The following is a 26,959-nucleotide window of genomic DNA, read 5'->3' as shown; positions in this document are numbered from 1 at the left end:
AAACAGAGAAGAAGCGCATAGGTGCAGCTGAACGCCACCCGGAATCGAAAGCGAGGGTTTTTGTTGGGCTCACCATCGATTTGATTTGGAGACGTTTGACATCGGAGAATTCGGACGGTTCCGGCGGATCATATGGATGTTAATCGTGTCTTTCTTTATTCTTTTTATGATTTCATCTGTCTTTTTTTATTTACTTTTTTATTTTTTATTTTTTTTATTTCTTTATTCCCGGATTGGTCTGGCAAACTGTGAGTTGTCCTGCCGATCCTGCATATGCGGGTGCCATTCCACTCACTAACTTCCTAACACCGAAAAGAACCGGCTAGAAGAGAGCAAAAAGAGGCAAAGCTGGAAGATATGAAAGAAAGACGCTTTGATCAAATTGAGGCCAAATCATATCAATCATATTCATAACGTGTGACAGCGGCAAACCAGCCGTTGCAACTCGATCGATGTCGATGGTTCACTTCGAGGTTCGTCTTCGTGTGTGTAAACAAACTGTACACAATCCTTCAAAGGCTACAACTTCCTTTTCCTTCTCTAGAGCCAAAACCAGAATTGAAAAAGAAAAAGAAAAGGAAAATTAAATAATTACCGCACTGATAATCCGGGAATTTTCATCCCTAGTTCGCCTTAGTCTCGTCTAGGGACGTTTGCCAACTGAACCAATTCCAACCCCGGAGATCACCACCCGGCGGCTACGTGCAGCTGCACCAAATCCCAAAATATCATCACCATCCCAAGCCTATCACAATCCACGGCGGGTAGAAAAAAAGGAAAAATAATCAAAATTACGACCGGGACTAACCTTCTTTTTTTATTTTCGTTTCAAACATTATTGTTGTTTTACTTTTCTCTGTTATCCCCGCCCGTTGGGATGATCTGCGCATGGATTGTTGCATCTCGATACAACCACTGTCTCTATCCATCCCCGCGTACCATCCCCAAGATAGATAGAGATTGTCTCTTTGGCGCTATGTTATGTTCATAATAGTAGTGTTAATAATATCAATAAAAGTACCTACAATAATATCATCTATTCGATAATATTCTTCCTCCCCCCCCTGTCTACTTCCGCCTCCCGTCTATCCGGTTTGCCAACGGCATCGGCTGGGGCGGATCCAAACGTTTGGAAAACGGGACTTTTGCCTCTCACCGTGCTCTATCATATATTGGTTTTGGTTTCTGATTGATCTGAAAGTCTATAACTTTCTTTATTCTGCATTCTTCATCCATATTGGGTTTTCTGCATTGCTTTTCTCCGTTTCCGTCTATTGATTTCTCCATGCTAGAACCCTACGGGATGCCGGGAGTCAGCAGTTTAATCGTCTGTAAAGAAATATTTACTCTCAATATATTATCCACTGTAGCTTTGGAATGGTGTATGGACAAAGAAGTCAAAAATCCAGACAATACCCCTCGATTCAAATGAGTGCAAATCCCCAGCGTTTTCCATGGATCTATGAATAGAGCATATGTCGATACAAAAGTCTCCCCAGAAAAGCTCATCCCCATGTAGTTCTATCATACCCCGAAGTAATAGACGACTGATAATGCAAAGTATCGTTAGTAGGAATGGGTGACTCCGCGGTCATCGCTTGAACCCGGTTGTCGCTTCCCTGCGTCTGTCGGACTCTTGCCTCTCGCCGCTGTCCAAGATGATCCAAAAGTCGGTCAACCAGGAGAGCTATGTCCTGATTAGAAACATAATCGACAGTACAAAGCGAAATGGGTGCCAACCAACCTGACAGCAATGTAAAGGTGACTGCGTACAGTATAGTCGGAGACTTCATGAACGAATGCTCAAGGGGCAAATGGGCAGAAAATAAGATAAGACCAGACATGAGTATTACAAGAACGATGCGGGCTCCTAGGCCGATGTAGGTATATAGCTTGCGGTTATGACGGCGTGCTAGTGGCACAAAAGCAGCAAATAATGCCATGGCCAGCGTTGCAGCAACGAAGAAGTAAACGTAGACAAACCCCAAAAGATCCATGTACATTGCTAGCAACTGATCACTTGTCATCTGGATTATATCCAATTTCTCCGACGGAGTAATTCCCATACTGGAGAAGAGAGCTGCTGTTACGTTTCCCACGAGATCGTTAATTGTCTCGTCGGTAAGAGAATGGTCAATCCCATTTCCGGGACATAATGGCTTGTTCGGCAAATCACCAAGAATGTCGAGAATTGCAGCCTGTTCTCTTACTGCACCCAGGTTGTAATTGATTTCCATATTGGAAATCGTAGTCCTGAGTAGTTTGATAGCTTTCTCCACAGTTGGCCGTGGCTCTTCGCACGCGTACTGGAACGTTTCCCGAAGGTAGGTAAGTTTTAATGTTATGTCCAAGGCCAGCGCAAGGATTTGGGACCCTTCAAGAAGGAGAATAAGAACCACGTGGAATGGGAAATGAAGCTGGGCCCATACTTGTTGTGAGAGCCTCCCAAATGCCCTCCTTGGAGAAAGATCATAGTAGGCTTGCCAGAGAAGATACTATACCAAAGGGTGAGTGGGGGCTAGGTGGCTGAATAGTTTCAAGAGTCCTCAGAGACATACCACATTAGTCGTAACACCTAGAATGTGAACAAACGACCATTTTGTCCAGCCTCCCGGCCGTACTGTCTTGTTGACAATCCTCGTGACTGATATGACGCCCTCCCCGATAATGATCAGCGTAAGAAGGCCCATTCGCACATTGAGGTGGGTGTTTTGGAATCCGATGTCGGGAGTAAAGTAAGACACACCCATAACCGTCCACATCTCGACGCCAAATAGTACAAACCAAACGGCCCATAAGTGGGAGCGGAGTATATTTTGTTCTTGGAAGGCAAAGGAAATCTATCAAACAGATAAACCATAAATGTGAGCTCACTTCCAACACATGGTTTGTTTCTAGTTCGGAGATGGGCCTACCCCGATATAGACAAGACTCGAGACAAGAAAGGTGGCAGCTATGCCACACACCCCTTTGATACTCGGCCTCATCTTCTTATGCAAAAATAACACAGTAACAGCGTACTGTACAGCCAGTAGAAACCGACTGCCGCCGAGTAGAAGGCTGAGTGACTTGAATGCCCAGATGTTCTCATCGCGAACCCGTGTTGTGAACCGTGTTCCTGCAGACGCAATACCGACCATGACACCAAGCTGTAGGGCCTTGCAAATTCTTTCGAATACCGAATCTCGGGCAAAACGAATGTCGAATAAAGTGACTTGAAGCCAGGTGAACCAAATTACCCCGAGAAACCCGACATACGCCCACAAAGCTGGTTTTCGAAATTAGGCATCCTTGCTCAGTCGATAGGGCATCGCCATCAAACACACCTTCTACATTATTTATCTCATGTGTAGCAGTAAACGTAGAAAGGTCTGCGACAAAGAAGAGATCGAAAAATAGCTCAATTGGAGTCGCGTCCGCATGACAGTAAAGATGAGGAGGGTCGCCATCTTTCTCATCAACCGGAGATTCGATCCAAGTTAGGCCCTCGTGCTGGCTTGGAGGCTACATGAGTTCAGTTCAGAATGATACGATCTATCAATCACTCACTGCTCTGTTTCATCAATCCGCGCGGTCTTACGCAATGGTTGGCGGAACAAGGATAAGAAAGGAGGTCCGGCCATTCTTGGACCATTTTTGTAATATTTAAAAGGCTAATCCATGGGGTATCATAAAATAAAAATGCGTGTAGATGTTGCCGAGTGTCCTGTAATATGTCTGTTGATGAAAAAGTCGAGGCCGCATTATGGAGGTGACAATTGCGACATCATGCTTCGTCGGTTGGAAAGAGCGACGAACGCGTTTTGATTTCAACCAAGAGAACCGAGGCAAGCGCGTAGAAGACATAAGACTCTATCCGGGATATTACGCTTCATCCTCCGAATGACCCGCCTCTATTGCCATCGGAGCACCGAAGCTCTCTAATCCCCGTGAATTTTGCATGTCGCCTCTTGAGGGCTCTCCCTCAGAGCCCGGTGTAACCCCAGCTTCTAACCTGAGCCTCTCGTAGTTATCCCCAGCTTCCTTGATCAAAGCTTGAATTTCCACTTCCCGTACAGCAATGTCAGCCTTCTCTTTTCTCAGCTCTTCCATCCGGCTGATCATCTGTATCTTCGATTTCTCCATGACAATTAGGTTGGTTCTCAGGCGGTCGAGATTATTAGAGAGACGAGGAAGTGAAATCATTTTGGGTGGAGTTTTGGGTCGATCGATGCGATCAGCTCCGCCATGACCCATCGCAGCTCTTGTTTGAGTGGCTTCGTAAGCGGCCTTTTCTTCCAGATCAGAGTCGTCCTCATCTGAATCGACCTCAGCATCGTCGATGAGTTCCCGCATCTCTTCACGTTGTTTCCGTTTGTGTTCGCGTTCTGCTTTCTTTCCGAGAGATATTCGGCCGTCCTCCACGAATTCGTCAAAGCCTTCAGCGAAATCTTCATCATCCCGGATAAGTCGTGTATCCTTCGGTTCCTCTTCCCGGTGATTAGGGTCCCAGTCGCCATCGTCCACATTGTCTTCGAGGGATATGTAGTCCTCCGCCTTTGTCACGCCATAGTCCTGCTCCTTCGCCAAGCGCGCTCTTCTGGCTTTCTTTTCTCTGATTTCTGATTCACTTGGAATAACTGACGGGTCTGCCACTTTCGCAATTTCTCCAAACTTGGCAGCAATATCCAAAGATTTCTCTCTCTCTTCATCCGTTGTTTTAGGGGTCGAGGGTGTCGAATCCCGAAGTTCTTTCAAAGAATCTGCGCTGTAACTTGGTCTATCTTCCTGCCCCGCCCTAAAAGCGAGTCGTTCGGATGCCAGTGAAGGTGCCCCGGGTCTGTGAAGTGCGCTTTTTTCCAATGCCTGCCTCCCTAGACCACGTCGTTTGGGCATGATGACCTCGCTTTCCTGCTCGTCATCCTCAGCCATTGATGTCCCATTTGGAGCGAAAGATATGCGCGATTTGGATTTTTGTTTGGCCTTGGACATTACAGGTCGCTTGACAACTGGACCTGTGTCTATGTATTGTTAGTTTTTGCTTCATTGACTCTCACGGAGGATTTTATCGAGGAAGATACGGACCTTGCTCGTCATTTTCGTGATTTTCTTCATCGTCGCCACCGATTTTGCGGGGCTTCCTCCGGTTAGCAAATGCGGAGCTCATAATGAGTCGATTTATAAAAGATCTGTCTCCGACAGAGTCCGGGAAGATTGAAAATTGATGGGTAGAAATATTGTCAATCCCGCCGCTGCGTCACCGAAGCTCCCGCGTCTTTTGGAGCTTTAGGGAACATCCTTTCTCCGACCCAGCTTATCCCACCGCACGCCTCAAAGTCCGCGCGACAACTCGCTCGACATCACGGAGGGACATTCAAACAGAACCGGCTAGCCAAGATGCCTCAAGCTCAGCCAGAATTGAAGAAGGTATGTTTTGTCATCAGCCAGGGACTCAGTCTCTTTGATGCTTTTTAGAGTACGCTTGCTAACAGTCTTCGCTCATCAGTATATGGAGAAGCGGGTATTCTGCCAACTGAACGGCAACCGCAAAGTCATTGGCATCCTGAGAGGTTACGATGTACGTTGAAAGATCCTCAATTCCAATAAATATCTCGCGATGAATTTCATGCCGGCTTCACGTCATTATTAATGCCGGGACTGCGGGAATTGCACCGAACCGATATCTAATACTTTGTGGCAGGTCTTTATGAACATCGTTCTTGACGAGGCTTTCGAAGAGAAGCAAGGTGGAGAGAAGGTCGCTATCGGCATGGTGGTAAGGATCAACTCGTGCGGGAAACTCCGTGCCAGATTGTTGCTAATCCCGCATACCTAGGTTATTCGCGGTAACTCGGTTGTCATGCTCGAGGTTCGTATATTCCCAACTCTCGCATCTTAACTCGCAAAACAAATGGCTAACTTGTGCGATCTTTATACAGGCTCTGGAGCGGATAAGCGAAAAATAAATGTACATGTCATGGAAACGGGAAGTGGACAGGTCCGAAGGCGGTTTACTTTTCATACACGGGATCATTTTAATTCAATAAGGAGTTCATGGGACGGTTGCTCATCATGGGACGATCGAAGCATTTTGCTTTCATTCACGCTTGTTAAAAAAGAGTTTACATCTCAATCAGAAGGACGTCTTCTGTTTCTACGGTTTTCTAAGTTTATTTCCATCGGAAATAAATCTTGAACTGGAAATTATCTCATGATTGCTGTGCAAGATATCATTCATGACATGACAAACCAAGAGGACATCGGGATCATCTGACAGATAGCCCATGAATCAGATATGTCTGGAAAAGGAACGCCAAAAGAGAAGAAAATAAAGGTCTAGAAACAATATTCATTCCAGCCCCCGCGCCTTAAAGCCAACCTCCACCGATATGAGAAGAAAGTAGCAGTATAAGATACAATGATGAATTTAAAGTGAAATAACACATTAGAAAATTTATTTCGGTTTTTGTCCGAATTTCAGTTTTAGTTTGAACCCGCCGCCTCCAGGGGTAGACGGGGTCGATGGAGTAGCTGGTGTTCTCGGTGCAGCTTGGGGGGCAGGGGAAGAATGCTTTGGTATATGCAGCTTGGGAATCTTGGGAACTTGTGGGCTTGCATGAGATGTAGCGGATGGGGTGCTTGAGCCGATCTTTGACTGCTTGAATGTGATGCGAGGGCCCGGGGGTGGCATTCCCTGCTCCTCTCGCTTGCGCTTTGCGGACGCTGCCGCTGCGTCTTTGGAGGGCGCGAGGGTTGTCCGGACACGACTGGACCGGTAGAAATGCATGCGTCCCTGGATTACATTAATATCGGTAACATATCGTATGGTATATAATTTGGGGCTTTACCTTTCCCAGATGTTTGACTTTCCAGTATCGCGGATATTTCAGCGATACCATGACGGAGGAAACCGTGTCATATAAGACCTTGCAGAGATCGGAAAATTCAAGAAGTTCAAGTACTCCGATACATGGTGAGTTGCATGCGGACCAAAGAGACTCCTTCAAAGTTTGGTCGCCGGAGACTTCGTTCTTGAGAGCCTCCAGCGCCCCGGTGACGGTTTGCCTTCGCGCGAGATCTGCTTGGCGGACCTCCGTAGAGGATTCTTGCTCGATAATCAAGCCATCTGCTTGGACTGCTGGCTCTGAAGTTGTTCCACTGCCGAATGCAACAGGCGCTAGGGCCTTTCCGAAAAGGCCATGGAGTCGCCGCCTAACCCAAAGCGATGAGTCGCTAGACATGGTAAAAATAAACCACCTAAGGAGCTCCGGGCTCCTAAACAAATCAAGCTCGACTAGGCACTCGAAAGCATCCAGGCGCAGCAAGTCGTAAGTTCCAGCCCGGGTATAGGGGAGAAACTGCATCACGTCAAGGTCCAATGCTTTCCCTTGCATCAACTGCATTTGGCAATGCAGTGCAGCTCGTGAATAAACGTTTTGGAAAGAACTCGACCACTCGTCCATTCTCCGGTATCGATCGATTTCGGCAATGGCATCCTTTTCCAATTGTTCTTCTGCCTGTACTTCAAGGACTCGTTCCATGTCGAATTCATCCAAGTCCTCGGAGCGAGAAGACTCAACTCTCCCCAGCATTGCGTGGCACAATGACCGCATTAAAGTTGCCACATAAAAATTATCCGAGAACTAGTGGCTGTATGAGAACAGGAATCTAACTCAGGTAGTTGGACGATTTTCTTACCTCATTGTTGGAGTTATCGTTGAATTTTAACTTATCGAAGAGGAATCGCTTTACCCTCATCGGTGTCTTGCCATCATTATCCCGGACCTTGGATATGGCTTCCGGGATGGCTAATTGGAGAACATATGCAGCTCGATCAGAAAAGTCATTTGATCGGGTCATGGGCGAGCCTGGAATGCAAAAAAGCTCCTGGAAGGCCCTCTCAAGATGGAATAAACCTAACCAGTTGATTTCTTCTTTAGCATGCTTGACCAAGGCTCGCGCAGCAGCCTCACGGATCCCGTAAAAGTATCTACGATCCATGAGTGTGCGGACAAATATTGTGGAGATCAATGGGTGCTCTCGTTGGGCGGCCATATATTGCAGGGACTATCGAGTGGTCAGTGAAAAGCAATGGAGTACAGAACTAAGAGGGGCTAACCTCTAGCTGGGCTATGACATCTCGGTCCTGTTGTAGTTGAGAAAGATACATGTAGCCCGGCATCACCAGTGAGAGTTTGCAGATCCATTCGAAATCTGCATCCATCCGAATCCATTCATATGATTCTTGTCCCATTCGCTCTTCGTCTTCCTTGCTCCAATCAGCGAGCTTCCACTCTTGAATCTCATCTTCTGTCTGTAACACATCACCGAGGCAATAGAGCAAAACATCTTCTTGGACTTCCGCATTCAAATCACCTGATGTGGCAGCGGCACGCTCCTTCTGTCTTTTGTTGCGTTTTAAACGCTTATACTTTGTGTTATATGGGATGTCGAATTTTGTGACACCCTCTTTAATTTCAACAATGTGTTCATACGGCGTGCCGTCAGCTTCGTGAATTCGAATCGTCATTGAGCCCGAGAAAACCGGCTGGACTGTGCCAGCGTAGACGCCCCGAACTTCTTCCTTGACATCTCGCATAAACGCATTTTTATCCAAATCACGAGTAGTTGGCTGCTCGGATTGAACCTGCTTGATCATCATTTCAACCACAAGCTTTTTCTTATTAAATCTTTGGGTGGCTTGAAACCGCGGACAGCCAGCACCGTAAACCCATTGACCGAAGAATCCGTCCAATTTTGCGTGGCCTAACCGTTCGCAGGTCTTCTGGAAGAGCGAGCTAGTAACGGCACCGTTGGGTATGTCGCCCATTCGAGCGTTCAAGAAAAGCCGAGAAATAATCCGGGACATGGTGGCTTTCCCACTAGCCTTCGTGAGTCGTCGATCGAGAATGAAAAGGACAAGAGGAGCTTTGAGTGCAATGAACTCTATTTCAGAAGGGTCAAGCTTCAAAATAGTTCCCATGTCGTAGATTGATGGACGTTCATAATCCAGGTCGCATACCCTGTCCGACATTTGCTTGTGCCGGAAACGATATTCATTGTTGCCGCAAAGTTTTCTCATGAAGGTGTCTGTTATGTACCATGCGACACCAACCGTAACCCAAGTGTCAACGGGTTCCTTTGGAATAATGTTTACGCCTATCCATTGGCACGATAAAGCATGGACCAGTGACCGTGTTGAGTCATACATCTGGTCAATAACTTCTTCAGGGAAAAGTAGGTGGTTACTGCAAATCGACAAGCACGCTGTTGGCATAGTGTCCTCGGCTGTATCATCCACGAAGCACATTTTATAGCTGGAGAATGGATATGATCCATAGGTTAGCGAAAAGAAATCAATCGCTTTCGCCATCGGAAAGTTGGTATTTCTGACTTCGTCACTTCTCCCAGGAAGGCAAAATGCATGTAAAGGAATGGCATTTAAACCAAGTTGCTCGTCCTGGTCGCTTTCACGGAAATCAGATAGATTGACGTATTCGAAAGGCCCTACAGCAAACCCAAGTTGTTGGGCTGAAAGGGGCGAATAGCACGCAAATGAAACTGTCTTCTTGCTGGGATCTTTCGGATCAACAATCTCATCTGTCATATCTCCCGAGCAAACCACCGACAAATCCAACGTCTCATCGTCGGGAGAGATATAACGGCCATTTCCAAGCGAAGTTTTTGGTCGACCAGAGCCAGGAACACCAGATCCATCCCGATGTTTACGGTCGAAAATATCACCCAACGAACATGGGCATTTAACCGATAGTTCCCATGTGCAACGCGATGAAGGGTCATCAATGCAAGGGAAGAGGGGGCAGCCGACACCATACCCAAGGGAATTTGTCGTATAAGCGTGCGGATAGCGTCTATCACCATTTTCCACCCCTACAAACTGCAACCCATCCCTTATATTTTCTATGGAGAATTCGACATTGAGTGACAGAGCCGTGAATCTTGGAAGCGTCGTGTCTGCTGTTTTGGGACCCATTCCATCAGCATCATCGGTGGCACCGGTAGCACGCAGTGCCATTTGATCCTGAGCCTCGATTGAAAAAGGGTCGAGTTCGTCGATCCGAACACTTTTCGGGATTATGACCAACAGATCAGGGTCTGGCGGACTTTTTAAGAGGCCATCGATCTTGGAAGACAGACGCTGGTGATAGTGTGGGCCGTACAGCTGGAGCGACTCGTAAGGGTCTGCATATTTGGTTGTTGCAGCCTTTCCATTAACATTCAACCGTTTAAGCTCACCCTGCCGGAAATTTAAGCGGATGGTTCTGAGGTCTTTGGAGTGTGGGTGGATCGTAATTTCCGTCTTGCCTTTGAGGGCCTTATTTGCGAAATCTATCTCCAGCTCAACCCTCTGATGTGCGACGGTGTAGCCCAAGCCAGGCCAGACAGGGCCGGCTGGTGTTTCGACAACGCCTGGCATCGCGCGAGATACTCAGTCGTAGACTGCGCTGTGAGCGCTACGCGAACCATCCACCGTCATGTCCAAGCTCACTGAGCCATTATATCAGGTCAAATTTCGGTATAATCGGAGGCGCGAAGGATGTAGATGATATTGAAGAGGTGAAAATAGTGATTGGGATGTTGGAGCTTCGACAGCGGGGAGCGATCGGGGAAAAGAAAACAGGATACAACGACTGGGTGAGGAGCAAAAGGCTGTATTCAGGTGGGGCTCATTAAGAAACAATATGTATTCGTATTGTGAGGTCAAGTGTTATAGCAAAAGTGAAGAGAAAAGACTTTTTGTCGTCTCGGCATCAATCATCATTCACTTTCTGCTCATGTCGCGTCCGCTACGTCGAGAGCTGCGGAGCTCGCAACAGCCCGGCGACACGTGATTGTCGGTCGAGGAGTGGGTGCATTGCCCGCCGATCACAGTCTCACACTTCTCCTTCCGGCACGGGGGCAGCCTTGGCCTTACGCTCTTTTTTCCCTCACTCTCTCTTCAAATAGAACACTTTTCAACAGTGCTTCGCCACACGCTTTCCCCCCTTTACTGATCTCCGGAGTTTCTCAATTCTTTTTTAAAAAGACAATTCGCCCTTTCTGGATTACTGATCCCGCTTCTTCAACGGTCACGCGATGAACTAGACACCCTCAACCAACCCTTACTGCGACCTTACGACATTTGAATTGCTCGATCAGATTAGACAAGATGAGTTGGTTTATGAGGAAGGCCCGCGGTAAGTTTTGGGATGCGTCTCTTGTGCTCAATGTCCGTTCCGAGGCTAATCTATATTCTGTCTCGCAGAGGCCCAGGATTCGCTTTCCGACGATATCTTGTTGCCTCTCAAGTCTTACAAGTACTCGAGTGTGGACAAGTCCTTCATTTCTAGATATATTCTGAAGCATTACGTATGCAATAATCCATCCCGCAAATGAAGACTCGCACGCCTTCTCTGACAACAATGGTTTGGTGTTTAGTGGAATGCATTCGTTGAAGTTGTCCCACTCTGGATCGCACCCAACATGGTCACCCTTTTGGGTTTCTTTTTCATCGTGGGCAATATCTTTCTCATTGAACTTTTCATGCCAGATCTTATTGGACCGGTAAGAACAGCCAATACCATCCTTGGATTCGGTCCCTGAATTTTCACTGACTTCGGGATGCTCAAGGGGCCCTCGTGGTTGTATTACAGTTTTGCCTTGGGAATGTGGATGTAGGTCAAGGAACAGCGTGAATTGGTACGTTGGATATAACTAACAGTCTACAAGGTATTCCACACTGGACAATGTCGATGGCAAGCAGGCACGGAGAACGGGAACATCTAGTGGTCTTGGAGAGCTTTTTGAGTCCGTATCCACCGCGAGCAATTGAAAAGACGGAACACTAATTATGTATAGCCATGGAATCGATTCATTGAACTGCACTCTTGCTAGCTTGTTGGAGACCGCAGCAATGGGTTTTGGCTCCACGAAGCTCGGAGCGTACACTGCCCTGATTCCTTGCCTCGCCATGTACTTCTCGACCTGGGAGACTTACCACACACATACTCTCTATCTCGGCTACTTCAATGGTCCAACTGAGGGTCTGCTCATTGCCATTTCCCTCATGATTGCTTCTGGAATCTACGGTCCCCAAATTTGGTCGCAGCCCATCACCGACTGGTTGAACTACCCACAACTCTTTGGCAACAATTCCGTGAAAGATCTATGGCTTCCTATTCTTGCCTTCGGATTCTTTGTCGGACATCTGCCAGGCTGTGTCTTGAACGTGGTCGCCGCTCGAAAGAGCCAGAATCTTCCTGTTGCACCCATTTTCAAAGAGTGGATCCCAATGATTGTCTTTACGGTTTGCAATGTGGCCTGGCTCTTTTCTCCTTACTCGACACTCCTGGCCAACAACAGACTAGTGCTCTACTGCTGGACCATCTCCTTTGTCTTTGGCCGCATGACCACCAAGATCATTCTGGCTCACCTGACAAGACAGCCTTTTCCTTTCTGGACTGTGCTCCTTACTCCCCTCGTTGGTGGTGCAGTGCTTGTAAACCTGCCACATCTGGGTTTCCCTATCATCAGTGACTGGGTTGAACTACTGTATCTCCGGGCCTACCTTCTGTTTGCCTTTGTGATATACATGTACTGGGCTGTTCTTGTCTGCAACAGAATCTCTACTTTCTTGGGCATTAACTGCCTGACCATCCGTAAGGACAAGTCGGCCGCCAGAGAACGGGCTTTCCGCGAGGTTGTTAATCACAACGAGACCGCAAACAAAGATCATTAATTGCTGACATTCGGTCAGGATATCACCCTTGGGTAAACCTGAGTCTTAGTTTTTTTTTTTTAAATCGAATGGCCGCCTGATTCGTCCGAGAATGTCACTGGCCACATAAACCGGCAACCGAGAGGCGAATGAGCCCGTATGGAATACTGAGGTGCTGACTACGTGTGGACATGGCTCTTGCTATTCCGAGGGGCCATGGGTGATGCTCAAAGTTTCTTTTTTCTCTTTTTTTTTTTTTTTTTTTTAGAACACCTTTCCTTGTCTTGTGTATACGAACTCTTGGCTGCATTTATGCTTCTGATACCCGTTTGCATATGCCCATGTTTCTCCAATATGTTCACGATCCCCCGTTCATTGTTCAGGCGCAACCACTTAGCATTATGAGAGGGCTCTGAAGTTGGAAAGTCTCCCAGGCAATTATAATGATAATATCGATAGTTTAGATGGAAATATAACTAACTAGAATACACATACACAGTACCAGAACTAGTAGCACCGGAATTATTAACAAAACTTAATCGAAAGGAAACAAGCCAAGGAGTAAAAGAAAACAAAACAAAGTGATTGTGAAGGATTATACGAGACCAGGCTCGGGCACATGACTTGCTCATTGCTTCTTCCCTGTCAACCCCAAAGCATCTGTCACGGACGACAATCCCAGGCTTCCCAACAGCTTGTCAATGCCCAGGCCACCCAGTAGGCCATGCACGATCGGGCCGAGTCCAAGGCCTTCAAGAAGACGACCAACAAGGCCCAGTACACCGGTCAGTAGAAGACCAACAGCAGTGATGATCTGGAAGAGCGGTTCGCTGAGAAGAGCCCAGAGTGGGTTGAGCTCCTTCTTAGCATGGGGCATATCTGCAATCAGCCTACGGCCATTCTCAATGGTCTTCATGACAAAGTCTGCCATTTCCTTGAGCTGATCAGCCAAACCATATTCCTCCGGAGATGCTTCATGCGAGGCAGCGCGGGCTTTTGCTGTGGCAGCGATATGGCCATCTGGGTCCAGCGCTCGAATTGCACCGTTGCATTCTTGGAGGACTTGATTGCCTTGCTCCAGTAAAGGCTTGACATTCTGAACCAGTTTCTCCTCGTCCAACTCGTCGCGTGGTGTACGGTCGGCTTTTTCGATATGCTGCAAATATCATTCAGAAAACATTATCTTAGGGTTGTCAAAGTGGGGGAATATATATATACCTCAGTGATCATATTACATATCGGTCGGAGGGAGCCCATTGCATGCCCAACAATGCTACTCATCTTGTTCGCCAAGTCTCGATCTTCAGCGGCCTGTTTCTGGGCCTCCAGCTCTTCTGGCGATGGTTCTCCCATTTTGTTGCCATCATTATCCACAACGTAGCCATTGTCATCGATTTCCTTGCCGACGAGGGTTCCCAGATTACCTGAGGTCAGTTTCCCAATGAGGTTGCCATCGCTGTCGCGCACCTCGCCTTCGCGAGTGACTTTGCGACCAGACATGGGGTTGACACTGCGCTTCTTTTCTTCGGGCTCCCAGCGCTCGGCTTTCCCAATCGAGTTTCCATTCTTGCCGAGCACATCTCCATCTTCATCGACCTTGCGGCCCAGGAGTCGCTTTGGGTCTCCTTCGATGAGACGTCCAATAATACGACCCGAGGCATCAGCCACGGTTCCGTCTTTGCCAACTTCGGCGGTCTCAAATCCGTAAAACGGCCCTTCAGTCTTCTCCTGCTCTGATCCATGGATGAGGTCTGCTTTGCCGATTACCTTGCCATCGTCACTCCAAATCTGACCTTGGCCATCGACCTTTCTGCCCGCAAGTCTCTTGTCACCGGAGGTGATACGACCATAAACCGTTCCTTGAGCATCGACGACATTGCCCGCCTTGTTGACCATCTTTCCCTCTAGCGAAGACAAGTCCACCTCTTCTACCTCCTCCTCGGGAGGTTCGTATGGCTCCGCATGGCCCTTGACGCTACCAAACTTGTCCACAATGTCGCCGTCTTCGTCCACAATACGACCACGAAGCTTCTTGTGGTCACCTTCAGTGATTTTACCAATGATGTTGCCATCCTCATCCTCGACTAATCCCTCCTTGTTCACGACAAGGTTGTCAAGTCCAGCAAACGGACCTTCTGGTTTGTTCTCGCGCTCGTTTTCGGGGATAAGTTCAACACGACCGATGACCTTGCGTCCATCGTAGATTTGGCCATCATCGATCTCTTTGCCAGCGACTTCTTTCAGGTTTCCGTCTACCACACGTGCAATCGGCACGCCCTTTGGACCAACCACGTATCCCAGCTTGTTGGGAATAAGACCATTCAAGCTGGAGAGGTCAATTACTTCCTCGTCTGGCGGTGCCCAGTATTCAGCTTTGGCAATAGAATTGCCAAATTTGTCGATGACATCGCCGTCTTCATCCACTGCGCGGCCTAGAAGCTTTTTGGCATCTCCCTCGATTAGCCTGCCCACACGCTTCTCGTTTTCGTCTTCTATCCATCCATCCTCAACGACGTGAAGACCTTCCAAGCCCGCGAAAGGTGGTTCTTCCTCATCTTCGTCGAGAGCGATGGTTTGGGCTTTACCGATGACGTTGCCTCGACCGTCCCAGAACTGGCCCTTGTCGTCAAGTTGAGCGCCAAGCTTGGTGATCTTTTTGGCGTCGCCTTCGATCAGCTCGCCCATGGGTCTGCCGGTAGAAGTGCTGACAATGTTACCTGCCTTGTTGCACTTTAGCCCTTCCAGTGTAGAGAGTGGAGGTAGGTTCTCGGTGGCTTCCACGGCGTCCTCAGTCATCTCCTCGGCGATTTTATTAACCTCGTCGGGTTCTGGAACAGATTCTTCGGCCTCGTTGACAGCATCCTCAGCGACTGAATTTGTGTTATCAACCATGTTCAGAGGAGCATCACTCTGGGCTGTTTCTCGAAATGTCTGGACATCATCTTTGGCCTGGTCGAGAGGGACCGACTCTTCAGTATCTTTGACACCTCCCAAGGCTTCTTGGGCGTCTTCGGGTAGAACATCGGCGCGGCCAATTAGGTCACCGTCATCGTCGAGGACCTCCCCTTCGTCATTGAGTGTATAACCCACGAGGTATTCTGGATCTCCTTTGGTGATCTTTCCAATGACCTTGCCAGCGGCATTCTTGATGACACCGCCCTCCGAGATGGGGAGGCCGTCGAGATCGGCAATATTTGCCGCAACATCCTTGACCTGATCCACTGCGGGCTGTACTTGGTTCGGAATATCCGTTGCCCCTTCGGTAGCATCCTGGACTGCATTGGGCAGGACCTCGACGCGACCAATAAGGTCTCCATCCTCGTCTAGGATCTTGCCATCGTCTCCAATCACCTGTCCGACAAGATCATCGGACTCCCCTTCCACCACTTGACCCAAGGTATTTCCCGCCTGGTCGAAGATATTTCCACCCTCGCCAACCTCTAGACCTTTCAAGCTTGAGAGATCGAGAGGGATTGCATTATCCACGACATCCTGACCTTTCTGTGCTGTATCCTGGACCGTATCCTTGACCTGGTCAGTAAGAGTATTCGTCATCTTGCCAGCCAGACCAGCAACGTTCCCGAGTGGAGTAGCAGAGCCGGATGCCTGGGCCTGATCAGCCTTTGGGACAGGAGAAGCTAGGCCACGCTGCTCATTGTTCGCTATCTTCGGCTTTGGGGAGGGTATAGCAGGCTTCTGTACGATCTCGTCTTGGATAGGTGCTGGATTTTTGCTTTGGAGCTTGCGGGGAGAACCCTTCTTTGGCATGGAGCCCAGCTCGACCTTTGACGCCGTGCTGGAGCCAGATGCCTTTCGAGTCTTGGTTGGAGTGGAGGAGTTTCGTTGGGTGAGCTTTGGGGTTCTTTCGGTGATGGGAGAAGACATTTTGATTGTGTTTGGCTGGGATCAATTGGCTGATAGGTTTAGTTATGGAAGGATGAATACTTCCATGTGAGAGTTACTAACAAGTTTGAAATATACAATGCGCGTTGAATTGGTCGTGGATATTCGTCAATCAAAACAAGCGTCAATATAGTTCGATATTGCAATGATAATTAAATGAATCGTCACTCGATGAAGCGTTAAGAATATAATTTCACAAAGATGATATTATAAGATAAAACTGTTGTTCTTGATTCTTCAACACCGTCCTTCGACCTCTATAAATCTTTGTCGAGGAGTATACATCCTATCCACCTACGTCATGACCTTACGACATCATCGACATGTACACCTCGACAAACGATCAGGAATTTGATCTGTGGCTGATCATGCTGATCATGCTGGTCATGCTGGTCATGCAGGTCAGGAATATACAATGCACAATGATCAGAAATCCGGTTGACAGCCCGTCAACAGGCTGCATTCTCTGGTACAGCCGGGGATATATCCATAGATGGATGGGACAGGTAAAGAATGGTTGATCGAATCAGAATGTGAAATTGGCTAAAACACGGTACCTATATTATATTTGAAGAATGGCATTGCCCTCTCATTTGAGGGTCCACTTTTTCTGTCTTCTCCACTGTCTCATGTTGTGTTTTGGAGATGGACGGGAGTGAAGGTGTTATGATTGATGGGCGGGGATTCTGACTGGTTGGGATCATTATTGCGTCAGAAACTATCGATATAGTGTACACAATTAATATCTATTGTTATGCAGACGTATGTTTCTCAATAATAACATTTAATTATATGCAGACAGTTTTAAGTAGTTTGAGTAGTAACAACCAGTGCAAGTGGAGAATACCTGAGTAGAGCATCATAAAAGACCGAGAAAACATCCATATCGGATCCGAGTGGCAGATCGTCTCAGCCACTTTCACCCAACTGATATCATCACCAGCCTATCACAATTGCATCTAAATACCAGGTTGTTTTCTCCAGTGGCTTGAAGGAATTTCATAAGACGATAAAACAAGATCGATGCGGTGGCTCCGATGACGTGCAGGTCTGGCCTCAGGCTTCCCAGGCCGCGTGGGGTTGACCCACCATATATGAATTGGATTTGCAGCGCGATGGATGTTGTCATGTAAACTATATTAGATTAACTGATAAAGATAGATGATGTGGATCGGCTGGTATATGGGGTGGGATCGATGGTGATTTGTTCGATCTGTTGACTATCATTATGTTGATGCTGCCAGTTTCTTCCAGGGGTCTGCTGATGCTCAGATTAGGGAATGATGTTTTTATTGCCGTCTTCTTCTCACGATCCATGGATGGGAATTCTCGATTATATTCTTGTTTTGACGTAATGCCATCTTGGTCGACTGCGATGATCTTGTGGCGTTAATAAACACAACCAGGTAGTTATCACCAAATCAAGCAGGATGTAGTCCGCAGCAGTAGGAGAGCAGGCGCAGTTTTTGTAGTTTGGATGGTGATTTCCAATAATTAATTGGCTTAAACTGATTTGTGTGATGATAGCGGGGCAAATCAACCATCTCAGCCTCACTCTGTCGCCTCCTCAACTCCCCTGCAACTTCAGCAAAGTAAATGGCTTCTTCACTGTCCTTATCAGCAGGCCGGGACTGCCTCTCCAGTCTTCCCATCGAACTTCTCACATCAATTCAATCTTACTTGCCTAACCGCGACATCAAATTCCTGCGCTTAACATGCACATTCTTATCCAAGGCAGTACAACTCCGTTTTACATGCGTTTTCCTGTCTGCTAATCCACACAATATTAGTCTTTCGTGCAATCGCAGACCACAAAATATTCCACAGGAAAGTTACTGAAATAATCTGGGATGATGCGCGCTTCATCAAGACCCCAGACTTGGAGGGAATCCACCCTTCTGAGCTCGATCCAGTATTAGGCATGGACTCCAATGAAGGATGTCCCTACTGGTTTGTCAAGGAATGCAAGAAGAACATCACGAATTTGAAATATCGAAAGGGCCAGGACGTGGAACGGCCAGATCACATTGCACGGGCGGATCAGGTTGCCGCACAGCCGTCATTGAGGGTATGTTGGCAGTATTATCAGAATCTGCTACAGCAACAGGAAGATGTGCTCGTCTTTAAGAGTGATGTCGATGCTTTCATATACGGACTGAAGCGGTTTCCCGCACTGAAAAGAGTTACAATCACACCTGCAGCTCATGGATGGTTGTTCGCCCCGTTGTATGCGACACCGATGATCCGAGCATTTCCATACGGATTCAACTACCCGATTCCACGGGGATGGCCAACATCAGAAGACGCACAGACACCACCGTATGCTTATTCATGGCAAGATATGAACGAGGAAATGAAGGATCAGTGGCGTGGGTTTCGTATTGTTACGCGTGTGCTCGCAGAGCAAGAGCATAACATCACAGAACTCATCTGCAATGTCAACCAGCTTCCCACTGGACTCAACTGTACGATGTTTGATTATCCATGCGAGGAATACGATAAATTGGCATCACTACTTAAACGCCCAGGTTTTTCTCATCTTGATCTTCCCATGATTGTTCGCGGAAAGGAGACTGTTCCTTGGCCGTTGCTCCGTAATGGATGCCTTCTTCGTCAGGCTTTGAGTGAGGTAAAAGACATAGAATATCTCAGGTTGTGGACATCAGCGGAACCCGATGCAATTGACTATGCCATTTTGATGAATGGCATTGGGTCTCTCCACAGATTTATCCCGCTGCAGACTTTTCTTCCCGTGGGTAAATGGTCGAAACTCCGCCACTTTGGACTATCACGCTTCCCAGTCATACAATCCGACCTGGTTTCCGTTTTAACTGCACTACCAGAAACCACACGCACCATCGAGCTAGGCTTTCTCTATTTCATCCATTATGGCGGCAGTTATTATGGCCTACTCACTGAGATTCGCGACAAGTTCCGTTGGCACGAGCGAGATGTGGCCGCGAGGCCCAAACTTATTATTGGTGTGCCGACAAATACACCCCATGTTGGTGTTGGCACCTGGATTGAAAATGAAGTGCACAACTTTCTCTACAAATTCGGGCCAAATCCATTTTTCGATCATTGCTCGGATTATATTGAGTGTGGGGTGGGGGTTGAACGAGATTCATTCGAACCCAAGCATGAAAGGCCTAATGCGGAATACTCGACTTTGGTTCAGATGGGATATTACCGCAAATAATTCACCGCAAATAATTTCTGAGGTTTTATCTAGACCTGTACGACGCCTAGGAAACCAACGATGTCAAAAATTAAATGAATATTGCTTGACTCATCGGAGAGATGAAGCTGCGGCACTGAGCCGGCAAGACAGTCAATCCTCGAATTTTAGATTTATGCTAGCCCAACCACCACTTACGACGCACGCAGCCGTTTTGAGAAGCTGTGATATACACTAACTCGTGCTGGTTTCTGTCATTGGCTTTTGATATGGGAGCACCAGTCCAAAGCGCCCTTGGATTGGCGACACGTAGTAGCAAGTCGCAAGGTTAATGACTCGCGCCTGCATTGATATTCCGTTTCAAAAGCCTCGTTCCTGTCACGACTTGACCTGAATGGCCGTTAACACACCAGGAGAAGAACCCTGGAGAGCTCAAGGGTCCTCTAGGCCAATCGCGTATACACATTGTACAAGGCACCAGTCCTTGGAAAGACGCTGTGAGGGTGGTAGCCATATAAAAAACGCCACACCCTCAGCTCTCGGGATTTGATGAGAAGCAAGAAGAGCCACTCAGGCTACGGAAAACCCTAGTCAACTCGATGAACGAGCCCCCGCAAATATGGCTGTGCTGTGTTGTTAATTTAGCGGAGTAAGCGCTGCGCCGCTTATACAATCCTTACGTTTTGCCTCATCCTACCACAGATACCAACACCACTCAAAGCGCCAGCCTTGAGCTGGACGACGTAGCATGCTGGTCAGATCTGCCTTGAGTGAGTTATACCCCTCTCACTGGGTTGATTTTCTATATAAGTTCCTCGTTTCCCCCAGAAAACCATCTACTTAGCTCTTTATCCAAGGCTTGTACAAGCAACGTTTCTTTGTATTTCTGACTGTCCCATCACCAAATTTCCTTTTTTCTATTACTATTTATCACTCAACATGCCCCCCAGAGGACGAAAGCCGGTTGAAAAATGGTCCATGTACCCAGCACTCCACGACGACGTCTGTCGCCTACTAGACGAAGAAGACCTCACTCTCGACTTCTACACAATCGACGAAGATGACGGTTGCACCGAAGACCGCGACACGAACATTATGGGCCGATTTATATGCCACAACAGCGCCTGTAAATCGAGCGGATGGTCGAGCAAGAAAATCGCCATCACAATACGCATGTACCCCGGACAGAGGTACAATGCAAGAGTATACCACCAACGCTGCAAGAGCTGCAAAAGTCTCAGTCGACCTATTCTGGATAGTTCTTATGCGGAACGAGTCACGTACTGGGTTAAGAAGTGGAATGGGATTGAGGTGGAGAGGCCGACTACATTTAGTGAGAGCAGAGGTCCGCATAATAGTCGACTGTGTGAGGGATGCAAGGCTGGTCATTGCAGTGAGTTGAGACGCGAGAATTTGGTTACAGTAATGAGCAGGTGAGTTCGAGGTCCAGCTTCGTCTTGTATTCGACTAATCGCTGTTCAGGTTGGCTATCTAGATCTGGTAAACATATCAGGATGGATGAGCATTTTGAAATCACAGTTTATACGAACTGGGATAATGCTGAATGCCGTTTTATTGTTATTTTAAATCTGGATTTTAAATTATATCAAATGTTATCAGTTGAAGCCAGTATCTGAATATAATAGAGGACATTCAGTAGCCATCCTATGAAAGTAGTAATGAAACCCGCAACATTTATGTCGAGATATCGAATACTAGGTTTATCTGTATACCTACTAACACCTATTTTTGTATCTCATCAGCAGATGGTAATAGAATGCCAGATCATACTGTCACTGACAGATAACGTACGCGCAATACGGTCTAGTGTCTCCCCAATCCAGTCGGGGATTTTTCCATCTTTGATCTCTCCAAGATTATCTCTTCTTCTTCTCCTTCTCCTTCTTTATGAAAATACAGACTTCAATCAAAGATTCATCAAAAAGTTGATCATTTCCAATTCCATCTTGTCCGTTTCCATTCTAGGAAAGATGTCATCCCGCATTCCTATCAGCAAGAGTAACACTGCTGGCCGGCCAACGGCGCGATAATAGCACGAGACTACAACCCCTCTCCGGAAACCTGGCCGATCAACCAATAACTCTAAGACTTCCGAAGTTGGCGGCAGGTTTGTCCTGATAAGAGTCATTTGTCTGATAAGACGTTATACAAATTCGCGACAGCCTCCCTGTCAAGGCGATGCAGAATACCCTCGTCGGCTTTGCTATTCCCCGCAAACAATCCCCCCAAAGATGGACAGTCCTAAAATCGCCCCCGCTTCCAATGCAAGGCCCCTTGACAACAGCAGTGGATCTGGGGTCGTCCAGGTTCAGAATGCTGATGAGTTGCGACTGGCGCAAATGGGTATGTTGACTTGATCTTTGGGTGACTTCTGCTGATGATTGTTTTTCTAGGCCATAAACAAGAATTAAAGCGTCACTTTTCAGTATGGAGTTTGATAGGGCTGGCTGCGAATTGTACTATTTCATGGACTGGTGGGTGAACATAAGATACGCAGGGATTGTCTACAACTCTGACCCCTATGTTTCTAGGCCTTGGTCTTGGCCTAATAACAGCTATCGACGCTGGTGGGCCTGGTGCACGTACGAAATACCCTTCTATTATAAACCGAATTTTATATCTAACCATCTCAGTCATCTACGGCTTTATCCTTGTGTTCATCCTCCAGTCCTTCCTAGCCGCATCCCTGGCAGAGTTTGTTTCAGCATACCCTGTCGAAGGAGGAATGTACCACTGGATTGCAGCGATCGCCCCGAAACGTTATAACAGTGCCCTGAGCTTTGCGACGGGCTGGAGTACAGTCTTTGGATGTATGTTGGCTATGCCACGTGCGTCATAATTTGTGAAACTAATGATTCCAGGGATCTTCACTACCGCTTCGACCAATCTGATCTATGCCACAAACTTTATGGCTCTTATTGCCCTATACAAGACAGATTTGGTGATAAAGCCCTGGATGACCTTTGTGGCGTACCAAGGATTCAACATTCTCACATCCGGGGTAGTGATGTTTGGAAACCACTTTATTCCAACGATCAATAAGTTTTCATGTGAGCGTTTCTTATACTGATACGGAATTCATCCAATAACCTATCTTTAAAAGTATGCTACTTGCAACTGGCGTGGTTCGTCATCATGGTCACAGTCGCCGCCTCGGCGCCCACACACAACGATAGCAAGTTCGTCTTTAGGACTTGGATGAACAATACTGGCTGGGAGAACAATGTGGTTTGCTTTATCACAGGGCTTGTCAATCCGCTTTATTCGCTGGGTGGGCTAGACGGTATTACAGTATGCATTTTATCCCAATTTTCGAGACAAGACTAATTGGATGCAGCACATCACCGAGGAAATGCCAAACGTAGGTACCTATCTACTGTTGAAGTGGAATAGTAATTACTGACCTTTGAAGCCTGGAAGAAATGCTCCTTTGGCACTTGGTGAGACCCATTGACCCGGGATGGTTAAAAAAGGGACTAACAATATTCTTCGATAGCATGCACTATCAGCATAGCCTTTGTCACCGGACTGACCTATCTTCTCAGTCTTATGTTCTCTGTCCAGGATTATACAACGCTTGCCAGCTCTCCAACGGGCCTCCCTTTGGCTGAGATCTTTCGACAAGCAACGCAGAGTCGTGGTGGTGCATTCGCTCTAGTTTTCTTGTTGTGGGTTGCCCTGGGCCCATGTATGATCGGTTCACAGCTTAGTAGGTGCCATTCCCAAGCTATACATACACCATACACTTTCTGACCTGCTAGGTACCGGAAGAGTATTCTGGGCTTTTGCTAGAGACGACGGTCTCCCCCTTTCAAAGATGTAAGCGACACATGTCCCTCGGCTGAATTCTCATTTCTGATAATTTCTCAGCTGGGCCAAGGTCAACCACCGACTCGGTTCTCCGTTCAACGCCCAGCTATGTGTGGGTGTTATTATAGGCCTACTAGGCTGTATTTATCTCGGATCCAGCACTGCATTCAACGCAATGATGAGCTCCGCTGTGTACGTTATACCCACATCTCTTTACCTCTCTTCAGTTTCAAAAGCACATAGCTAAGCCTAAAGAACAGAACGATCAATAATATAGCTTACCTAGTTCCCATCTTGACCAACGTGCTTCGTCGCCGCAAAACCATGCACAAAGGGCCATTCTTCATGGGCCCTGCCATTGGAATGGCCGTGAACCTCGTGACTGTGGCATGGCTCATCTTCGCCATCGTCTTCTTCTCCTTCCCATACTACATGCCAGTAACCGGTACGTCTCTTTAAACAATTTTGCTGCCGTCTCAGTTAAATCTGATTTACTTCACAGCATCTAATATGAACTATACCTGCGTTTGCGTTGGCGGATTCCTCTTCATTGAACTCGTGTGGTGGATCGTCGCTGGGAAGAAGTATTCGGGGAGTATGCAGAAGGCAAGGGAAGAAGAACAGACGGCTCAGACGGTGGTTATCCCCGATGGCAAAGATTAATACTGCCATCACGTCCGGCAAGCAGTCAACACCTCAGCTTTTATATTATATATTTTAACTCACTACGAAGTCATGCTTATAGTGGTGATGATAGATGAGTTGGTGCTTTAGCTTAACTCTGGATAGAAAATGAATGCTTGACATCATTTCCTTAGGTCTTCCGAACTGCACGGGACGGAAAGACCCTTATATTCCCGTTCGGGTTAGCGCCCCCTCTGCCCCATGGCTGCCTGGCACCCTTAAGCTTTCGTGGCAAGGCTTGGTTGTTAACAAGATAATCAGGGTATCTGCCATCGTCATCATTTCCCTCATAGAATTAACTCAGATCATCAGTCCAAACCAAGTTTTGGTACAAGGTTTTGCACAATTTAACTCTCCCTTCCGTTTTCCTTTTCTTTTCTTTCTCTTCCTTAAATCCTGTAGCCTGTCCATTTAATAGCCGCCCAACATGTGCGTTAACCAAAAATAATTACACCGAAAGTGGAGACCCTCATTACCTTGTAGCAATAGCATGGGGATTCGGAATGTATAATACGGAGCCCGCGGCCCCCGGATATTCGAGGTAGCCTAGGAGGAAGGCTGAAACAAGGGCGCGGCGCCTGCATGCGGTAAAATGTCTGTCACTGCGCTCCCGCCCAGGGTTTCTCGGACCTGTGGTTTTGTAGGGCTGATCAAAGCTTATTGCACCATCCAATCCGGGATGAAAGAACGTCACTGCCTAGAGCGAACGGTTGATCTTCATGGAAGCCGGGCACTGCCCAAGTGATGCAGCAGGGCAGCCAGTTCCAGTTCCAGGCCGGGCCGGATGGCCTGACAGGTTGACATTTGTCCTGCCTTGGGCGTGCACATATCCCCTTTACTGCTTTGGTACAAATCACTCACAACTCTGGTTGGCTAGTCGCATATTAACGTCAGAGCAAGGCTTTTCATATTAAACCATGGCCACCTCCCATGTCTGCCTTCGTGTGGTAACATTACCCAACTCTCTATCCAGACCCGTGGCCGTTGATCAAGACGATGTATTCTTCGTCGTTATCCCTGGAAACAGGGTACGAACAATTGAGTCCAAAGAATGCACAGAAACGCCGACCAAATGCCTCCAAGCCAAAGCGGAATACCACAAATAAGCGACTGCTCCTAGACCAAGTCAATGAATCCTTGATAAACCAACTATACACTCTTCCTAGGCAGAAGGTATGCCAATCCTGCATGTCGTTTACAGACGCTTTTCTTGACGCGGGTACTTTCAAGTCATCTGTCAGTTTGCATAGCGGCAGTAGCAGCACTCTTTTGAACTCTGCCCCAAGCACAGACACAGTGTCATGCAACAGCAGCACTATCACCAATCGATACCCGAACATTGACTCCCTCGACCTCGACAAACTCGCATCACCGTCACCTAGCGAACCGAAACAAGCTAAGCATTCTGATGTATTCACCTTGGACGACTTTACATCGACAGAGACAATAAAGAAGCTTGCAACACGCTATGGGAGGGTCTCGCACATGGGCATGCTTGATAGAAGCTATAGCTTTTTCGTGAATAAGAAGCGCACTGGAGCCCTTTCGTTTAAAGTGCAAAACAAGGTGGCAATCGTCACAGGTGACCCACTGTGTGATCCAGACTTGTTCACGGAGCTCCTCGCCGAATTCGAGGAGTATAGGAAAGGGCGCCATTATGGTATTGCATACCTAGGGGCCAGCGAGATCTTCGCCCATTATGCCAAGCAGCGGAGTTGGACGACTTTAGAATTTGGCAAAGAGCGGGTTCTCAATCCGATGACCAATGATGTTTTATTAGAACGGAGCGGGAAACGGATCGTTGTACAGAACAAGCAGCTATTGTGCCGGGAAAAAGGTGGAATCGCTATAGGTTTGTATGTGCCTAGGCGTGGAGAAGATCCAGATTTACAGCAGGAGTTGGTAGCGATTTATGACGCGTGGAGGCTGAGGCGCAATCAAACATCGTCGACACAGGCCTTCATCACGGTCTATGATCCCTTTTCCCTCCCTGACATGATGACATACCTTTACACACGAGGACCAGACGGGGCAGCCAACGGGTTTGCAGCACTTCGGAAAGTTGGTGCCAATGAAGGATATCATATCGACCCCTGCATTGCCGCTCCCGGGGCGCCTAGAGGGATCAGTGATTTGCTGGTTTTTGCGGCAATGGCATTTTTGAACCACGGAGGTGTTTCATATCTCAGTCTAGGATTCGAGCCTCTGGATAATTTGGGTGAGACAACAGGCATGTCTCGTCCACTTGAAAATTTCACTCGCGCTCTACACCGCCGCACCTTCCGACGGTTACCCGTCGAAGGAAAGAAAGCATACCATGACAAATTCAGGCCTGATAAGTCACAAGAATCAAGTCTGTATCTGATATTTCCCACTGGAGTGCTCAGCCCTCGTGCGGTGGTTGCGATGGCTCATATGGCTAATATCAGTATCCGCAAGATAGTGCTTGCAGAGGAGAGATCTTCCCGAAACAAGCATTCGCAAGCCAAGCAAGACCAGATCAGGGGAGGTTCTCAAGAAACCCGAGACAGAGGCTAGGATAGCATCATTTACACCGTTGTAAGCGGTGTATACACTCTGACTTCGGTGAATGACCAGCTAAGCCACGGCGATGCACAAAAACAAGACGGGTGATAAGAAGTAGAAGAGATGGGTCATGCAAAGAA

The 26,959-nt window shown here is 47.5% G+C and overlaps 10 protein-coding genes across 10 annotated transcripts; 7 read left to right on the top strand and 3 right to left on the bottom strand.

The window, feature by feature from the left end:
• Window positions 1–1,505: 1,505 nt before the first annotated feature.
• Window positions 1,506–5,146, bottom strand: ASPWEDRAFT_53742 (uncharacterized protein; the record flags this gene model as incomplete). Its single annotated transcript, XM_040837940.1, has 8 exons — window positions 1,506–1,687; window positions 1,745–2,495; window positions 2,559–2,840; window positions 2,916–3,268; window positions 3,327–3,504; window positions 3,550–3,551; window positions 3,912–5,000; window positions 5,065–5,146. 8 exons carry the CDS (start codon window positions 5,144–5,146, stop codon window positions 1,506–1,508), a joined length of 2,919 nt encoding a protein of 972 aa, XP_040685700.1.
• A 230-nt stretch (window positions 5,147–5,376) lies between these two features.
• On the top strand, window positions 5,377–5,945 carry ASPWEDRAFT_117200 (putative small nuclear ribonucleoprotein SmG; the record flags this gene model as incomplete). The annotated part of the gene is made up of 5 exons (XM_040828716.1): window positions 5,377–5,406; window positions 5,486–5,557; window positions 5,681–5,755; window positions 5,816–5,848; window positions 5,919–5,945. The coding sequence occupies 5 exons, from the start codon at window positions 5,377–5,379 to the stop codon at window positions 5,943–5,945; spliced, it is 237 nt and encodes a 78-aa protein (XP_040685699.1).
• A 488-nt stretch (window positions 5,946–6,433) lies between these two features.
• ASPWEDRAFT_175328 (transcription initiation factor TFIID subunit TAF2) lies at window positions 6,434–10,417 on the bottom strand (the record flags this gene model as incomplete). Its single annotated transcript, XM_040831345.1, has 4 exons — window positions 6,434–6,772; window positions 6,828–7,622; window positions 7,678–8,046; window positions 8,099–10,417. 4 exons carry the CDS (start codon window positions 10,415–10,417, stop codon window positions 6,434–6,436), a joined length of 3,822 nt encoding a protein of 1,273 aa, XP_040685698.1.
• Window positions 10,418–10,894: 477 nt separating this feature from the next.
• Window positions 10,895–12,780, top strand: ASPWEDRAFT_44036 (sn-1,2-diacylglycerol cholinephosphotransferase). The gene is made up of 7 exons (XM_040836168.1): window positions 10,895–11,177; window positions 11,246–11,349; window positions 11,419–11,544; window positions 11,611–11,654; window positions 11,710–11,787; window positions 11,839–12,679; window positions 12,737–12,780. The coding sequence occupies exons 1-7, from the start codon at window positions 11,150–11,152 to the stop codon at window positions 12,752–12,754; spliced, it is 1,239 nt and encodes a 412-aa protein (XP_040685697.1). The 5' UTR covers window positions 10,895–11,149; the 3' UTR covers window positions 12,755–12,780.
• Window positions 12,781–13,325: 545 nt separating this feature from the next.
• On the bottom strand, window positions 13,326–16,582 carry ASPWEDRAFT_118028 (LEA domain protein; the record flags this gene model as incomplete). The annotated part of the gene is made up of 3 exons (XM_040828786.1): window positions 13,326–13,853; window positions 13,916–15,607; window positions 15,662–16,582. 3 exons carry the CDS (start codon window positions 16,580–16,582, stop codon window positions 13,326–13,328), a joined length of 3,141 nt encoding a protein of 1,046 aa, XP_040685696.1.
• Window positions 16,583–16,822: 240 nt separating this feature from the next.
• ASPWEDRAFT_44034 (uncharacterized protein) lies at window positions 16,823–17,375 on the top strand. The gene has a single exon (XM_040836167.1). The coding sequence runs from the start codon at window positions 16,924–16,926 to the stop codon at window positions 17,119–17,121; it is 198 nt and encodes a 65-aa protein (XP_040685695.1). The 5' UTR covers window positions 16,823–16,923; the 3' UTR covers window positions 17,122–17,375.
• An 821-nt stretch (window positions 17,376–18,196) lies between these two features.
• ASPWEDRAFT_53738 (uncharacterized protein) lies at window positions 18,197–20,129 on the top strand (the record flags this gene model as incomplete). The annotated part of the gene is made up of 3 exons (XM_040837939.1): window positions 18,197–18,366; window positions 18,428–19,772; window positions 20,061–20,129. The coding sequence occupies 3 exons, from the start codon at window positions 18,197–18,199 to the stop codon at window positions 20,127–20,129; spliced, it is 1,584 nt and encodes a 527-aa protein (XP_040685694.1).
• Window positions 20,130–20,523: 394 nt separating this feature from the next.
• Window positions 20,524–21,359, top strand: ASPWEDRAFT_646305 (3CxxC-type zinc finger protein). The gene is made up of 2 exons (XM_040838755.1): window positions 20,524–21,211; window positions 21,261–21,359. Exons 1-2 carry the CDS (start codon window positions 20,718–20,720, stop codon window positions 21,271–21,273), a joined length of 507 nt encoding a protein of 168 aa, XP_040685693.1. The 5' UTR covers window positions 20,524–20,717; the 3' UTR covers window positions 21,274–21,359.
• Window positions 21,360–22,030: 671 nt separating this feature from the next.
• Window positions 22,031–24,272, top strand: ASPWEDRAFT_53737 (putative choline transporter Hnm1; the record flags this gene model as incomplete). Its single annotated transcript, XM_040837938.1, has 13 exons — window positions 22,031–22,142; window positions 22,193–22,273; window positions 22,331–22,381; window positions 22,433–22,609; window positions 22,661–22,849; window positions 22,903–23,090; window positions 23,137–23,160; window positions 23,212–23,239; window positions 23,296–23,508; window positions 23,561–23,618; window positions 23,670–23,801; window positions 23,870–24,054; window positions 24,112–24,272. 13 exons carry the CDS (start codon window positions 22,031–22,033, stop codon window positions 24,270–24,272), a joined length of 1,599 nt encoding a protein of 532 aa, XP_040685692.1.
• A 1,506-nt stretch (window positions 24,273–25,778) lies between these two features.
• On the top strand, window positions 25,779–26,831 carry ergS (the record flags this gene model as incomplete). The annotated part of the gene is made up of 1 exon (XM_040837937.1): window positions 25,779–26,831. One exon carries the CDS (start codon window positions 25,779–25,781, stop codon window positions 26,829–26,831), a length of 1,053 nt encoding a protein of 350 aa, XP_040685691.1.
• Window positions 26,832–26,959: the final 128 nt, after the last annotated feature.

The sequence above is a fragment of the Aspergillus wentii genome (assembly GCF_001890725.1).
Source record: "Aspergillus wentii DTO 134E9 unplaced genomic scaffold ASPWEscaffold_7, whole genome shotgun sequence".
Classification (NCBI taxonomy): Eukaryota; Fungi; Ascomycota; class Eurotiomycetes; order Eurotiales; family Aspergillaceae; genus Aspergillus; species Aspergillus wentii.
The sequence above is the reverse complement of the archived record's forward strand: the minus strand, read 5'-3'. Positions and strand labels throughout refer to the sequence as shown.

Coding starts and splice junctions, on each gene's coding strand:
- ASPWEDRAFT_44036 (XM_040836168.1), top strand. CDS start 11,150: ATGAGTTGGTTTATGAGGAAGGCCCGCG. Junction 11,350..11,418: donor GATATATTCTGAAGCATTAC/GTATGCAATAAT, acceptor TTTGGTGTTTAG/TGGAATGCATTCGTTGAAGT. Junction 11,655..11,709: donor TTTGCCTTGGGAATGTGGAT/GTAGGTCAAGGA, acceptor ACAGTCTACAAG/GTATTCCACACTGGACAATG.
- ASPWEDRAFT_44034 (XM_040836167.1), top strand. CDS start 16,924: ATGTACACCTCGACAAACGATCAGGAATTTGATCTGTGGCTGATCATG.
- ASPWEDRAFT_646305 (XM_040838755.1), top strand. CDS start 20,718: ATGCCCCCCAGAGGACGAAAGCCGGTTGAAAAATGGTCCATGTACCCA.